Raw genomic sequence first — 16,022 nt, 5'->3', positions numbered from 1 at the left:
ATCTTGGCTCTATTTGACGAAGTAATGCTATTTTATAATCCCATTCAAAGATGGCCTTCACCAATCATATCAAATTGCTAATATCACTATGCCCAAAATGAGTAACATCCCCATTACATTGATACAACTTCTCCAGTCTGGCTTAAATCAAACTTCATACACGCTAAAAGATAGGAGCATCGCAACATATATATATATATTTATATATTTTTATTTTTTTCTTTCAAAGAAACGATTGAGATAAAATATGTATACTCTATCAGGGGTTTCAGATGCTTAACACTTGTCCAGATTTGTATGCTGAAGGCTGTGTTACCCAAGATCATCACCAATCACTGACAAGAGAGGAATCCTATCAAGGCACATAAGGAGATAAAGCCCTACAGAACATCATTACCATTTATCTTTTAGATCAGTGGTTCCCAATTGCAGTCCTCAAGGACCCCTGCTTGATCACAGGTGGTACGGTCAAAATGATTGAGCCACCTGTGCTAATGTGAGGCTATGCTTAAAACCTCCACTGTTAGAGGTCCTTGAGGACTGGAGATGGGAACCTCTGTTTTAGATGATCAGTATTGACAAAAGCAAATTACATGGCGTTCTTAAAAAGGTAACTCAAGATGCATAATAAGAACATCCCCAGCAGCTACACAAGGGCTTATATGTCCAATTATTTCATGTCAGTATACTGCAACAGGTGCATGACGACTCAAGTCCGCCAGCCAGGAGAACCTGTATAACTAACAAAACTAGACTGTGGCTAGACCAACTACAATGGTCGTAATAAAAAAAAATACAACATTTATTTTTTTAAATGATCAACGTTCAGAACAAACCATGACAAAGGTCCAGGGTTGGATGGAAACATTGATTTATTTTTTTTTATTTTTTTTAGTAAGAGCACTTGAGTGCTGCAGTTTATTTTTGTTACGTATGGACGCACGAACATATGAGCATCAGTCGTAGCATGTACATTTACAGTTCAGGTTTAGGAAAATGGTGGCGTCAAAACCATTTGGATGGAAGTTTGTACTTCATTTGTAGCAGTAAGGTAAACGAGTGCTACGTTGCACAGATCATGTAAGCAGGATAAGATTTACGTGTATTGGTTCTGTTGGTTACAAATACGTGTTACATTTAGTCAAGGAAGCGCATAATTTGGATCGCCCTGTTGTTCGAACTCGTCTCACTATGTATTGTTTCAGCAGAATGGGACATTTGAAAAAAAAGTTAATAAAATTATCTTAGGGAGTTAGGTGCACTCACATGATCGGATGCACGGAGGCCCACCCTTTGCAGGGAGACAATATCACATCATAGTACAAGCAGCTTTCATAAGAAGATACAGGCACTCCACAGCTCTTACAAAAAATATGTAACAAACTTAATTCTGTGGTTCGATGTTTCAGTCTCAAACTCAGACCTTTGTCAAGATACAGCTATCAACACAAAGTGCCACTTACATGTGCATAGCTAACTAACAAAATGTGTATCAGGTGAAAGCTACGTCCCTGTTTGGCTTCTGTTTGGTGTCCTCAGCTGGTGTTGGTGGTCCTGATCAGATTAACCCTAGAGTGTAGTAGTATCTGAGTTACCTGTAAAACTACTGTGTCTGTGTAATAAAATACTGCTACAGTGTTTATGTTCAAATGTGAAACTGACAAACATCAAAACCCACTGACGAAGCCCCTGTGTGCGAAACGCGTAGGGTTATGGTCCAGGCACTTTTCTGTGATAGAACGAAGCCAGAAAGAACTAACCACCCCCTCGAACGGCAGAACCGAGAGGGCGGAGTGGAGCACGGCAAAGCCATCTTTTGAAGTTGGCGTCAAAAGTGACGGAGGCAAAGACGCGCGAGACTGTCTCACTTCTGGGATTTGGTGCAGGACGCCAACATCGGAGGAACAGCCGTGCGGGTATCTGCTTGGAGCACCAGTGAGTTCTCTGTGATACACCAGTTTCTGTGCCCGTGCTATTTCACAGCCGCCGGTGTTTACTCACATGTAAGTGAGCGATATTATTTTTATATTTGTACCAAAACATTTTTCTTATACAGGCTGTACTTGTCTGTTTTTTTTCAAAACATTATACGTGAAATAAAAACAACACTAAAATCTGGTAAATGTTGTCGACTGTGTTATAATCTTACAAATGTTTAAAAGCCCCATGTGCTGATAAAGAAATCAGTGAAACACAACATAAATGTTGCCAAGCAGCATACCCAGACTACAGGGGTCTTCAGTAGTATCTGGCATACGTCATGACTATCAATGCAGTCATACATACATTTACATAAATGCAAATAAGTTTTACATTTTCTTTTTTCATTTTAAACAATGGACTGCTCTGTAACACCATAATAATTGAATGCCCTCTTTGATATCTTTATCAGTGACATCCATAACATATAAACGACCACTGAAGTGCGTGACATAGCAGCTACTCCCTGTGCACTGTGCTGTGCATGCTTACTATATACAATGCATATTTCTAGGTTCAATCCTACACCAAAGTGAGAGCACTGTTCTATATAATGACAGGTTTAAGCACTTTATCCTCCCGTGGTCTTAGTTCTTTTTCTGTCACCTGTGTACAGTACTTTATATCACAATTCCCTTGTAATTAGGGTTTACGGACAGTACAGAAAGCAACAAGTACCTTAAGTCTCGTGCTAAGATTTAACTCACACAGATAGTACTGTTGTAAACCAAAATGACATGATTAAATCACATGACGTATTTGGACACAAAACAGACAGCTTTGCAATACTGTACAGTGTACACTATTATGAATGGCTACAGATATAGTTAACAGTTAAAAGTTACTATGGAACATTGATAGAAGAATTGAACTAGGACATCAGTGTCCACAACTCAGACAACTCTAAAGAAAACAATTCAGTTTCAAAAGTCTTCATTCAGTCCCCGTGGGGGTTCAGTATCTAAATCAAAAAACACACTACCTGCAGTAGTAATTGTTTTTTGATGTCACCTCCTCTAATGAAAGGAGGAGCATTATCGATGATCATGTATCGTAGAGGTGTTAGCTGGTGTCTTCTTCACAAAAAAAAGTTGGGCACTGGTTTTTCTGTGGTTCCTCAGTTTATTTTTAACCTTATACTTGACCTATGTTCATTCATCCGTTCACGGAATGTCCGATCTGTTTTTCCAACGTCCACATTGGCAGATGATCAGATAAACATCTGAGATTGTATAACATGTTAGATGATGTTTGATCTTTAAAGATTTGCCGAAATGTGCAAATGAGCATGTTTAAACTGCGTCCTTTGGATTAGACCGTTCCTACTGGTCATGCAATGCCTACAGCCATAGCAGCCATTTTGAGAGGACTCAAGCTAGTATGTGGTGAGTAACTCGTATTTCTCAATTGGATCTCCTTTAATGAGAAAGTCTTTTAAATTCTTGTTGCACCAATATGCAAAAACAGGATTTTGTCGTGTTGATGGCCACAATGTTCTGTCCGTTTGGAGAATATGCCATTTTTTAAGAAATGGGGGGCAAGAGAGACTAGGTGGTTTCAAGAAACTTATTGCAAGAAAATATAAAGATTAATTAACAAAGTTTAATCATTTATTAGAACATTTTTTGCCAGTGCGCGGAGTGTCCTGCTTAGCAAGCGCGTTCACAAATGGCGTCGTAGCAGCAGGTCATTTAAAGATGGCGTCGAAGAAATGTAAAGAAGCAGCTAGGTGCCCTGTGGTGAAAAGTGAAGCTGCGACGTGCCCCAGTGGTGATTTTGATCACCGGCGACGACGGCGAAGCACCAGCGGCGGTGTGGTCATGGCCGAAATGTCCTGGATTGTTGTTTCTGATCATTCATCTCAAGTGGAACCAAGTCCAGACTACTATAATTAGACGATCTGATAGGCTTAAACTGCAATGGAAGGCATCTTCAAGCAAGTCCAGTTCTTTCTGTATGAGGGTACTCTTTCTGTTGACTAACGTTGTTGTATTATGGAGTGTCTGTACCCAGGGGCAAATTAGAGACTGTGCATCTGATTTTCCTGCTCAACCAACTTTTGGTTGTTTTCAAAGGCACAGAGATGCCTTCATATTAAGCTGTATACTGTAGTGTTGTACCGGGTCCTACATTTTCCAAAAACGGGTAATGGCAAAATGAATCATTATGCCCGGCCTAGTACCGGTTACCCGGATGGCACTTACCTGCAGGGTGAGGAGATCGCCGCTGAGGGTGAGGAGGACCACGTCGACATCTGGGAGCAGCAGCAGACATCCTGGTGGCGGTGGCAGCAGAAGAAATCTGTGTTCAGCCGGCAGGAGCAGCCGGAATACAGCACACAGCTGATGCCGGTGGGAGCGGGGGACCCATGTGGCCAGAACATTCCTATTGGTCAGCAGGGGAGGAGCCAGCTGCAGGTAAGTGTTGAAGTATTTTCAGCCACTCTGAAATTACCCGGCTACCCAGCGCCGGTTCTGGCCTGATGCCGGTCCCAGCCCCTTGCTGCCGGGTCCGGGTAATTTCCGGGTAGCTGAAAAAAGCGCGGGGTAAGCCGGGTACTGGGTAATTTTCGGGTACTCGGTACATCATTATTTCACTGACTTGCAGGATAAAGCAAGCATACCTGGGGCAAAATATCCACGCTGAAAGGTGTTATAGGCATCTTCCAGAAAAGGCATATTTGTGCCATCAATGGCAGATGAGAGGACATTTCAATAGTTACACCAGCGTACTTCTTATTTGCAATAATGTATGCTTTCATTTGGTGCTAAAGGAACTCAATGCTATTTTTTACTCTGGGTGAGAATGCAGATGTTTTCCCTATTACTTTTTGTTTCCATTATAATCCATGCCACTGAAATCACATTATCCCCACAGATTGTATTGCCCTAGTACCCTGTGAAAACAATGTGATGCTAAACTAGGGAAAATAGAAAATCCTTAGAAGCACAGCCACTATGTCATGTACATTAACAAACTGGTATTTTCATAAAAAAATGAAATGATCAGATAGAGGAACAATTTTTATACTGTATTTTTGTATTGGAAGAATGTGCATTATAATCCATAATGATTTTTACATTGTTTTAAGTGATTCCATTCACTCGCTGTTTTTGATCAATTCATCACAATGGTGTAATTATGTTTCCTAATTAACAAAAATAAAATAAGTCTTTAGCGCCTACTTTCTTTTGTAAGAAAGTATCACTTAGAAAGCAGTTTGCATAAAACATCAATGACTGCTGTACTAATTTAATGAGATGTGGTTTACAATCCAGACTATTATAAATCTATAGTATAATTGATTTTCTGTATTTCTGTATTAAAGGCAGGATATCAAGTAGATGCAGTATGATAAATTGAACTTTGACCTTTTATTATGTTCTGCTCTCATCTAGAGACCCTCAGTCTTCAAGACCCTCCCAACAGGTCGGGATTTAAGGATATCTCAGCTTCAGCACAGGTGACTTTATTCTTTGACCTCATGTCCTACAGTTTTATTTAATACCATCTTGGATGCATACTTCTATTTTGTAGAATATATTCAGTCGTCTCTGTCTTTTAATTTCCATTGGAATCCAGTGGAGTATCATCTTTGGCCAACAATGGTTATTTCTTCTTACGATATGTCTTGCCCACTGCCATTATAATTTCTTTACCGGTGTGATGAAGTGTCAAACTTTTGTAGAACCCATCCATACATCTTTGCGTTGTCTTAAGATTCTGAATTATCTTCGCATTATGGGTTCAAGTTTCGTATTCATAAGTGAATATATTTATATATATATATTTAAAGAAATTATATTCTATATATGTACAGTCCAGGGAGATGTTAAGTTTCTGTATAGAGTCAGATTCATCACACCAACTCTGTGGTGTAGCAGCTAGAGAATTGCTACTAGCATATGAAGGGTCATGGGTTCGATTCCTGCATGTGCATTATATAAAATGTATTCACTATTGGGCTGTCGCTGGTCAGAGAAAGGATGTGACCCTCTGCGCTCGAAAGGTACGTAAGCGCTGTGCACGTGGACGCAGCCTGATGATGCAGGGAGAGGAGAGCTGCAGAGAGGAGAGAGCTGCAGAGAAGAAAGAGCTGCAGAGAAGAAAGAGCTGCAGTAGCTGGCGCGGTGGCCATTTCGCGATCACGATTATAACGCGATCTCATTATGTGCACCCCGAGCATCGTGTTATAACGGGGTTCAGCTGTACATTGTTATTGCTCGTTTTCAAGTATGTCCTGAATCTGAATTTCTACTTTTCCAAGACGATGGCACGAGTGGATTATTCCTACCTCGGACATTAGATCTCACGTGAAACTCATCGATTATTTTAAATGTAAGTCGTGTTTTCCAAATAACCCACCACCCCTTTAATAGTATTCTATTATATTAGTATTAGTATATAATGTGCCCACCACAAAGATATCTTAACAATTACTAAGCCCATCCCATGAAATGGTTCTTATGTAACCCCACCATTATTTTACTAACTAATATACAGTGCCCTGGATAAGTGCTCTGTATAAATGTTGTTATAAATAAAATAAATTCTTGATATCCCTTGTGCACTTGCATTTAATGTCTGTCTGTTTCCCACAATTGCACAATCTAAGGGAACGAGATGTAGTTTTACTGTAAGCGAGTAATAGTAATAGTATATAGTAATCATTACAATACAAACACTGGGTTCAATTATCACTGAACTGCAACAATTCCCATGTATCTTCCAAGGTTTCTAATTATACTGTACTATGAAGCATGGTTACCACTATGTAAGAAAAAGACAATACTAGTTATCTGAAACAATACCAGTTAGCGAACATGCTCTATTTTTCACATTAAAAGAGATGGTGGAAAGTATACTGGGAGGTACACTTGTATTGTACTTATTACTGTAAGGCAGCTCAGCCTCAGTAAGACTGCTGGATGACCAGAAGGACAGCACTATGCAGTCTCAATTGCATGGACACCTACCCACGCTTGGACTCCTTTTCTTTTCCCCGTTCCTTCTCTCTCGCTTTCTCCTTCTCTTTACCTTTCCTTCGTTCTCTATCATAAGAGCGACTGCAAGACCTCTTTCGGCTGGAACGCTCGCTGCTCCGGCTGCGAGCATGCTGCCGGTGTCTTGATCGCGACCTGCTGGGTTAAGGAAAAGAAAGATCGGATTTTATTTTCATCCACACATTAAATAAATTATCGCGGGTTAAAAAAAAGGGGGGGGGGGACAAAAACCCTCCACCGTACAGTTTAAAGCAAATGAAAATATCCCTTGTGAGCACATTCACATGCTTTTCACCATGATCTTCTAGCATACACTGCAGCCAGGGATTCTGGGTAATGACATGCAAATGTGTACCCAGGGTCACCTTTTGCTTCAGATCCGTTTTAACATGGACCCCACTATAAGCTTATGCCTGCCGCATTACACAGCTTTTCAGCAATGCCTGGGTTAAGAAGTCCATAGACAGTAACCCTACTCACAGACAGCTTTTGTTTCGACCATCAGTGAGAGACTGGATTTTATATTCCTAATTTCAATGTTTCATCATTATGGGCCCTATACAATACACTGAGGATGTCCCTTGACAGAAAAGAACAGTTCGACTTAAATGAATGGGACTAAAATATTCTATAGCGCAGAGAAAACATTCACATGTTGAATATGGGCCTAACTTCTCATAGTTTTTACATAGGGGGACACAGTACGTAGGAGTGGAAGAGAGGTGCAGATATATGGGATTAGCTGGGACAGTGCCGGATTTGCAGCAAATGTGACGGTGATCCGACAATTAGTTTAAAAACTAGCAAATGTTCCGGTTTTGGAGGCAGAGGAAGCGGGGCCAGAATCGTCAGGGGGCAGGGCTAGTATCGGCAGGGGCAAGGCTAGTATCAGCAAGAACGGAGCTGCTGTGCTATGCAAGAAACATGCAACCCTAGAGGCACTGTGCACCTGTCAGCTCCTCCTTGCAGAGAGCAGAACCTGCTTTTAGAGCTGGATTCCTGTAGCTCAGTCTGTGTGTATGTTGTGTGCGAGTCTGTGCTGGTCAGTGGCTGTGTGTCTGTGCAGGTGAGTCTTGTGCAGGTCAAGGTGTGTCTGTGTGGTCAGGGTGTGTGTGTGTGTGTTGTGCATGTCAGTTAGTATCTGTGTGAGTGTTGTGTAGGTCAGGGTCTTTGTGAGTGTGTTTTCAGTAAATGAGTTTGTGCAGGTCAGTGTGCGTTTCTGGGAAATACATTATGTATGTTGAATGTGTATGGTTGTTTAATTTGCATGTAGTGGACGTATCAGGTGTGTGTGCTTCTGTTTATGGTGTCTACATACCGATATAGCCAACGTTATTTAATCTATTACTGTGTGATATCGGGTGCAATAATATCGGCTATACCTGTATGTGTGGGAGTCAGTGGCCCTCTAATATCAGGGCTGCACATGCCCCCCAAATAAAAACCCATTTTTACACACCTATATGTGCCACGCACTTTTTCTCTCTTTTTGCACACAGCTCTCATACGAATTTATAGTGAAGGCAATAACGCTGCATAACGAAATCAGTACAGGTTTGGATTGGCTCCTACTTTATTCACCGATTTGTAGCCAGTGTCGTCTGTTTACAAGAAATATAGGTAAAACAGCCATGTTTACCTGTGCAATGCGGGATGGCACATCCTGGTGCTGGAAGGCACCTTATGGACCCATTCACTTGACTCAAGATATGTTATGGCACTCCAGTCCTCAAAACACCCCCAACAGGTCAGGTTTCCAGGATATCCCTGCTTCAGCACAGGTAGCTCAATCAGTGGCTTGGTGGTCGACTGAGCCTCCTGTGCTGAAGCAGTCTTGACTGAGGTACTGATTAAGCAACCTGTACTGAAGCAGGGATATCCTTAAAACATGACCTGTTGGGGGGTGAGCTCGAGGACTGGAGTTGAGAACTGCTGTGTTATGGCATAGCACCACAGACAATATGGGCCCAAATCAATTTTGTAGCCGTTTTCTGTAGAATAGAAATCCCCAATGTATCATTGCAATGTAAGACCAGAAAACAAAACATCTAAATAGGGTCAAAGGGGAGGTAGTGGGTTGCTCAAATAGTTCTGGACACAAGACTTCAGTAATGGTATCCAAAAGTATATACGAAAAGAGAATTCTTAGTTGGAGTGGGTGATATAGTCAAACTAGTGAGACGTCTTGTATATGTTTCAATAATAAAACTCCCTGAAGGTCACAGCCGATAATGGTGCCCCACACCTCTGCAGCCTCATTGGGAGCGACTATCAAGATAAGACAATCTTCAGCAAGACATAATACACACATCTTCTTAGGTTTGTGATTATTGCAATCCTTTACCACTCCTTGAATTTCTGATGAGGCGTGCCTCGTTGATAAAACACCAACATGGTGCGAAACGCGTAGGAGGGTCTGTGTATCTCCTTTTGGTGATGATTTAATAAATATTTTTTGTTATTACTCTGACCCTGGCTCCCTTGGCTGTGTGCTGCTGTTTTTGCATTTGAATCCAAACATCTAAATAAAAGCATATTTGATCAAATGTGCATTGTATTGAATGCTACCAAAAGTGTGCTTAATATAAGTGTGCTTTAATATAAGTGTGCTTAAGTCTTTTTACTTTGTATTCCATTGTTTCTGCCCTGAACTACTCTTTATAGTAGCTTGACAAACGCTCCCGAACACAAAACTTCTTTTTGAGTATGTGCTTCTGAGAATATATACTGCAGGTGTTCTGCCTATTCACAGCTACACACAAACACTAAAATACACTAATATTAGGTAAAGCAGGTCAAATACTACTATGCGAGCCACTGGAGAGACATTTTTTATCAACTAAAACGTTAATGCAATCAACACAAGTTCTATCGCACATGAAATTATTCCTACAAATTATTAGAATCCTCATCATTAAAAAAAATAAGTTTTCTCATATTTTCTTTAACAAAAAAAAAAAAATGTCAAATAACAACATTCTAATTGAAAAGGTGGCTGACAAAATAAAGACCCACCACCATGGCAAAGGTTAAGTTACTTAGTCAAGTTGAAAGATCTTCAAACACTGCTCAGATCCAGATAAGCCCATATGTTACAGAAATTCTGTGAAAAAAAGCTATTACTTTCCAATCTGCTTCTCGTGTCGGACTTACAGAACACACAGATGCCTGGCTGCACTCTCTTCCCCAAAGCCTTACATCAGATAATGAAGGCTTTCCGATACCTTTCCTATGTGACAACCCTAAGCAAATGTCTTTATTCCATCAACACCTAGCCTGGTTGTAAAAAAAAAAAAAAAAGTGAAGGTATCCATAAAAACTCATTATTTACTTACTGCACAATCCGTGTTAATTTGCTAATTTCTTCACAGGTAATCAATTAAAATGTAAAATATTGGATAAAATTAGTTGCACTAAATTTAACAGCTGCTCCATAGGCATAATTAATTTCACGAGAGCCATATGTACGCTGCACACAGACAGAGTTGAAACAGAAAAAGCAGATTTTAAAATAAGTTTGAGAAAAATCTGCATTTAATTAGCAGGTGGGCACTACAACTGCATAATGTTTTATACATTTTATTTATGAAGTGACAGAAGATCTGACGGCTTTTTAAAATGGCGTTTATTGTTTGAATGGGTACTGTTGTGCTGCATGCTAAAGTGATTTAAATCCTCGTAGCTGTTCTTTGAGAAAAAAAAAATCATAAATGATGAAGGAAAACATGTGGGAAAACTGTAAAACTAGAAAGAATTTGCGACAAAAAACAGATACACATACCATAACCAAGAGGAAACTACACTTAATTAAATGTACACTACATCTGGACTATCAGCCTCATAAAACGTGAAACTATTAATTTTCATTGTTATAAAGGAAATGAGGTCAGTGTCCGTCAGCGTTTCCCCAAATTTATTAAACTTCCCTATAAAGATAGAATATTTGTATAAAATCTTATTTCCGTAATTCATGGGATACAAATATTATAAGAGGTTTGTTTTTTTCCTTAAATAGAAGAATACTGTATAAGTAGCTTTAAATTATCTACTAAATGGGTAACATATACACTGCATGTTAAAGTTCACCTGTGCTGTTACTAGACTTTATATTGGCCAACAAGCCCATCAGCCAATCAAACGGAAGTCTTTAAAAAGGATGGGAAACTGTTCCCGGAGAATCAGACTCCGTCCGTGTTTGCAAAAGTGCAACAAATAGTCTTATTTTTCCATGGCACTGATACACGGTGTGTGTGTGTGTATATGTATGTATGTATGTATGTATGTATGTATGTATGTATGTATGTATGTATGTATGTATGTGCCAGCAGTACAACCAACTTCACACTGATGATACCCATTAAGATTGAAACATGTCTGTGAATGGTTTCTCTGGCTTTACATCTGATTCCCATGCTGTGCTTTATAACTGTGTTAACAGCGAACAATAGCTTATATGGGCTCCATGTAACAATGGTTTTTCAGGCAAAAGGTGACACGGTGTGCTCATGTGCATGTCATTTCCCAGAATCCCTTGCTGCCGTGGAAATACTGTATGCTGGGTGATAATGGTGAAAGGCAGGGTTGCAGACCTGCCTAAGACATGTGAATGTGCTCACAAGTGATCTTTTTATTTGGTGTGTGTGTTTTTCAATGGCCAATATCACACAATGACCATCTATTGTGTAGATTGTGTAAATTACCCCAATACAGTTTATAAAAATATTTAAAGACATGACATTTCCTTCAATCTAGGACTCCCAATAATCTGCATACAGAATGACATTATCTAAAATGGCCATATCACGAAAGTCACAGAAATGAGAGAGATATCGCCAGGAGATGTTCACAGTCACAGAGAATAAAATGTGAGAAGAAACTGGTAGCTGAAGACTCTTGTAAAAACAAAAGTCGATATGAAAAATAACCTAAGTCTAACTCTCCTAAACATGAAGTGCTACTGTATGTAACTCCTACATCCCATCGAAGCACCGTCACACTATGAGAAACAGATGATAGGAAAGCTACACCTGTTTGCAAGCACACAATTCTTTGCAACCTGCTCCATAGAGCACTGATCACAAGACATTCTTCCACTTCTCGCTCCCATCCAAAGGCCTTACCCCCCTACATGTCTTAAATCTTACGTTTTACCAACCAAGTTCAGAAATATGCATTTTAAAATGTCACCCATCATCAGTAAGAGGCTTTTGTTCAGTTCCTACAAACCAGAGCTCTCCAAGTTCAGTCCTCGAACGCAACTAACAGACCAGGTAATAATGGCAACACACCCTAGCAATTGGTATGTGTTATCATTACAGTTAACTGGTTAACTTATGTTAATTATATAGTGGCATTGCTTTACAAAATTACAATTCAGGGAAAATAAAAGTAGAAACAATGAGGATAGGAGCAGCAAGTAAATGAGCGATCCGTTCTCCTGTGATCGATCGGCAAAGCTTCAGCTCGGGGGTTCACTAAATGGCTTTCAGTGCAGCAGAAGAGGACCAAAGATGCAAAGTTCTATGGGGAAGATCATGTGCCCAAGCAGTCACTAAATACAATTGGTGCACTGCTAGATAGAGGACAGGTCTCAAAAAGGGGTGTGCCAGAGCCCGTTTTAGAAGAGGAAGGGGATGTGACTTTGTTGTTTAAAAAAAATGTTACAAGTATTTTCTCATAGTACAGAACTGATTTAAAAAACAAAAAAACACATGTAGGATATTGCTTGGCCTGCCGTTTAAAGGAAGGGATCATTATGTCATTCAAACTTATATTAATAGGAAGTCAGCAGAGAGATTTCAGTATGTCCAAAGTGGATACAAGTCTAGAAGAGCAGATTATTCAAACAGCAACGTTTTGAATGGATTGTAAGGGAGAGAGGTGTGAGGCCAGATAAAATAATGTTGCAGTAATTACTACGGGTGAGAACGAGGGAATGCACTAGTGTTTTAGTGGTCGAGGAACACAGGAGAGGGGCGTATCTTTGCCATATTGTGGAAGATCAAACATTTAACAGGCAATTAAGAGTTAATTTGAAAAGTCTTCCAAATCTGGTCTGTTGGTTACTCATGCGGTTTGAACTTGGAGAGCCCAGCTATAAACACTATACCTAAAGCTTCTGTATTTGACAGTAAAATAACATATGATGCTCTCTCCATATTGTTTCATTTTGATCATATAAATCTAACCAAGAACCAACAATGTGAAATATAGATTTAAGAAATCACATTTATATAATAAAAGGACTTTAAGCATATTAATGAAAAGAACAACTCTTACAAACTTCTACTGTTACATTTTGTTTGAGAGAGATATGCACATCCATTTACACAAAAATGTGTTAATATGAAGCAGCAAAACAGCTGACAGCCTTCAATAGTTTGAGTATTTGTTCTCTGTTACACTGTATACAGGCATACCCCGCATTAACGTACGCAATGGGACCGGAGCATGTATGTAAAGTGAAAATGTACTGAAAGTGAAGCACTACCTTTTCCCACTTATTGATGCATGTACTGTACTGCAATCGTTATATACGTGCATAACTGATGTAAATAACGCATTTGTAACAGGCTCTATAGTCCCCCCGCTTGCGCACAGCTTCGGTACAGGTAGGGAGCCGGTATTGCTGTTCAGGACGTGATGACAGGCGCATGCGTGAGGTGCCGTTTGCCTATTGGGCGATATGTACTTACTCGTGAGTGTACTTAAAGTGAGTGTCCTTAAAGCGGGGTATGCCTGTATATACTATATTACTTAGAAAGTTTTCTTAGAAGGCTAAAAAAGATGATATTCCATGGGTACAATTTTGCCCTCAACGTTTGTAAACAGAAGACTTAGGGTGGTGACATTTTTGTTTTAGTTTTTTTTAATACCTTAAGATTTTGGGTCCGACTATTAATACATTTGAACAGAATCCCTCACAAGGCTGTGACTGGCAAAGTTATTCCCTATACTGCTTATGAGTTTAAAAAAATGATTAATCTGTTTCTTGAAGGCCCACAATCCTTTTTCACAGGGGAGAACTTCCTCGCTTTCAGCCTCTTGTACTCGAAGACATTCTTTCTTAGCTGGCTCCATAGAGACGTACCCTAGATTACAGAGCCTGACATTTACCCAACTTCACACATCTTCAGTTTACACACACTCACATCATTCACAGGTTACATTTCTTTACAATATCACTTTTCCCATTTTAGACATCTAGGTTTCTTTAAGGATGGACAGCCCCGCCAAGCAATCCTATGTAGAAATATTATATGATTAGTAAAAATGCTTCATCACAAAAGGCTTAAACTGTCTAAATGGTAAAAGACGATTGGTTTCACCGTACGTATTGTTCAGGAAACCCATATTAAAAGCACAAAGTCCCAAAAGATTTAGGTACAAGTACTTTTCGCAGATTGACTTGCCCTTAAGCAAATGGAGTTTTAATTCTTATCAAACACCACCCATATTAAAATTATAAAAATTAAAATGATGTAGAATATAATTCTACATTTTTGCTTAAAGAGCAGCTAAATCTTCTTTCCTTTGCGCTCGAGAATCATAGTTTTAAATATTGACACGACTACATCATGCTTCACCTTTTAGAAGTTAAAGGGCACGTTTAATACCCCATGGAGCCAAATATCTAAGAAAGCCTAAAAAGGAGCAATCTTACTTTAAAAATGCTCAACACTGGTTTTTATCTTCTTACACTTATCATAGTATGAGCATTTTTAAAATGTATTTAAGAATGCTTCCACCTTTAGCACATCTGACCCCTACAATATACAACACATCGAAAGCGGTAAATGTTTTACTTACCAATCATTTCCTTTTCTCCTAGTCCCTCCATGACAGTGCATGAAGTGAGGGATCTATGCTCATCCCATATCAAGGTAGGACACAAACTTTTGACCTGAGGCTTTAAAAGCCCCTCGTCTAACGGAGTCTGATCAGTTGAACGTCTAGACCAGAGGTCGCCAACTCCAAGTCAGATTTTGAAGATATCCCTGTTTCAGCACAAGTGGCTCAATCAGTGCTGAAGCAAGGATAGCCCCAATACGTGGCCTGTTGGTGGCCCTTGACGACTGGAGTTGGCCACCCCTCATTTAAACGTTCAACTGACCAGACTCCGATTGATAATGCAAAAATAATATTTTTATTTGTCAACGTTTCGGTTCATGCGGTTCGCACCCAGGCAGATACTACCCAGGCAGATACTACCCAGGCTCTGTAGCAAGTACGAGGGTCCATCTTCAGCGTAGGACACAGACAACTGACCAGACTCCGATAGAGATAGGGCTTCTAAAGCCTTACTTTAGGTCAGAACTGTGTTCTACCTTCAGATGGGAGGAACATAGATTCCTCATGTCATGCACAGACATGGACGGACGTGGAGAAATCAATCTGCTAGAGAAGACATTTCATCTACTTAATTTGGAAATACATAACACGCCTGTCATATCTACTCACCTAGATCAAAGTATCTTAAACCAAACCCGACTTGGGGGGGAAAAACTGAAGCCGTTACCACCCTGAAGTAGGACAGAAGATAAATCCAGCATGTTCCTTATGTCGGAAAAGCACTTGTGCATTAAGACGTTCCATTTAATTGGTTTGGCTGCTTAAACCAGACCAAGTTAGGTCAATGTTATCACCAGCTTGTTAAGAAGAATGCATTTGCTCCACTACCACTTAAGATTAAATCTTGTAAAATGAAAAGCTTGAAAATGAAATATCAATGCACCCTTATTATTAAAAAATCTGTCCGGTTCAACCATTTTTAGCTTCATATTTAGACATAAAAGGAATGATTAAAACCACATTTTTCATAATGAAAAAAAAAAAAAAAAAAGGTAAAGTTGACCTTCATTTTATTAGACTACAATTTGCTTCACCACTGTTTTCTTAAGCTATATGAATGGCTTATGTACCTTGACAACACACCACAGATGGCTCTGATTACGTTTAACAGGACAAGGTACCCATTGAGTAACTTTCACAAACGCTTACCTAATGGGATGTCATATTAAATCTGATATAGGGAGATAA

General features: G+C 39.6%; 1 protein-coding gene across 3 annotated transcripts in view; it reads right to left on the bottom strand.

The window, feature by feature from the left end:
- The window catches only part of RSRC1 (arginine and serine rich coiled-coil 1), a 210,406-nt gene that overhangs the window by 169,666 nt on the left and 24,718 nt on the right, over positions 1-16,022 (bottom strand). For 2 of the 3 annotated variants that reach the window (XM_075570558.1, XM_075570559.1), the window contains exon 4: positions 6,957-7,121. In XM_075570558.1, the coding sequence (XP_075426673.1) occupies positions 6,957-7,121 (165 nt within the window). The remainder of the gene's footprint in view (positions 1-6,956; positions 7,122-16,022) is intronic. The other variant, XM_075570560.1, reaches the window with a different exon arrangement.

Source organism: Ascaphus truei, chromosome 14, assembly GCF_040206685.1.
Source record: "Ascaphus truei isolate aAscTru1 chromosome 14, aAscTru1.hap1, whole genome shotgun sequence".
Taxonomy (NCBI): Eukaryota; Metazoa; Chordata; class Amphibia; order Anura; family Ascaphidae; genus Ascaphus; species Ascaphus truei.
Note: the sequence above shows the minus strand (reverse complement) of the source record. Positions and strands in the feature narration are given on the sequence as shown.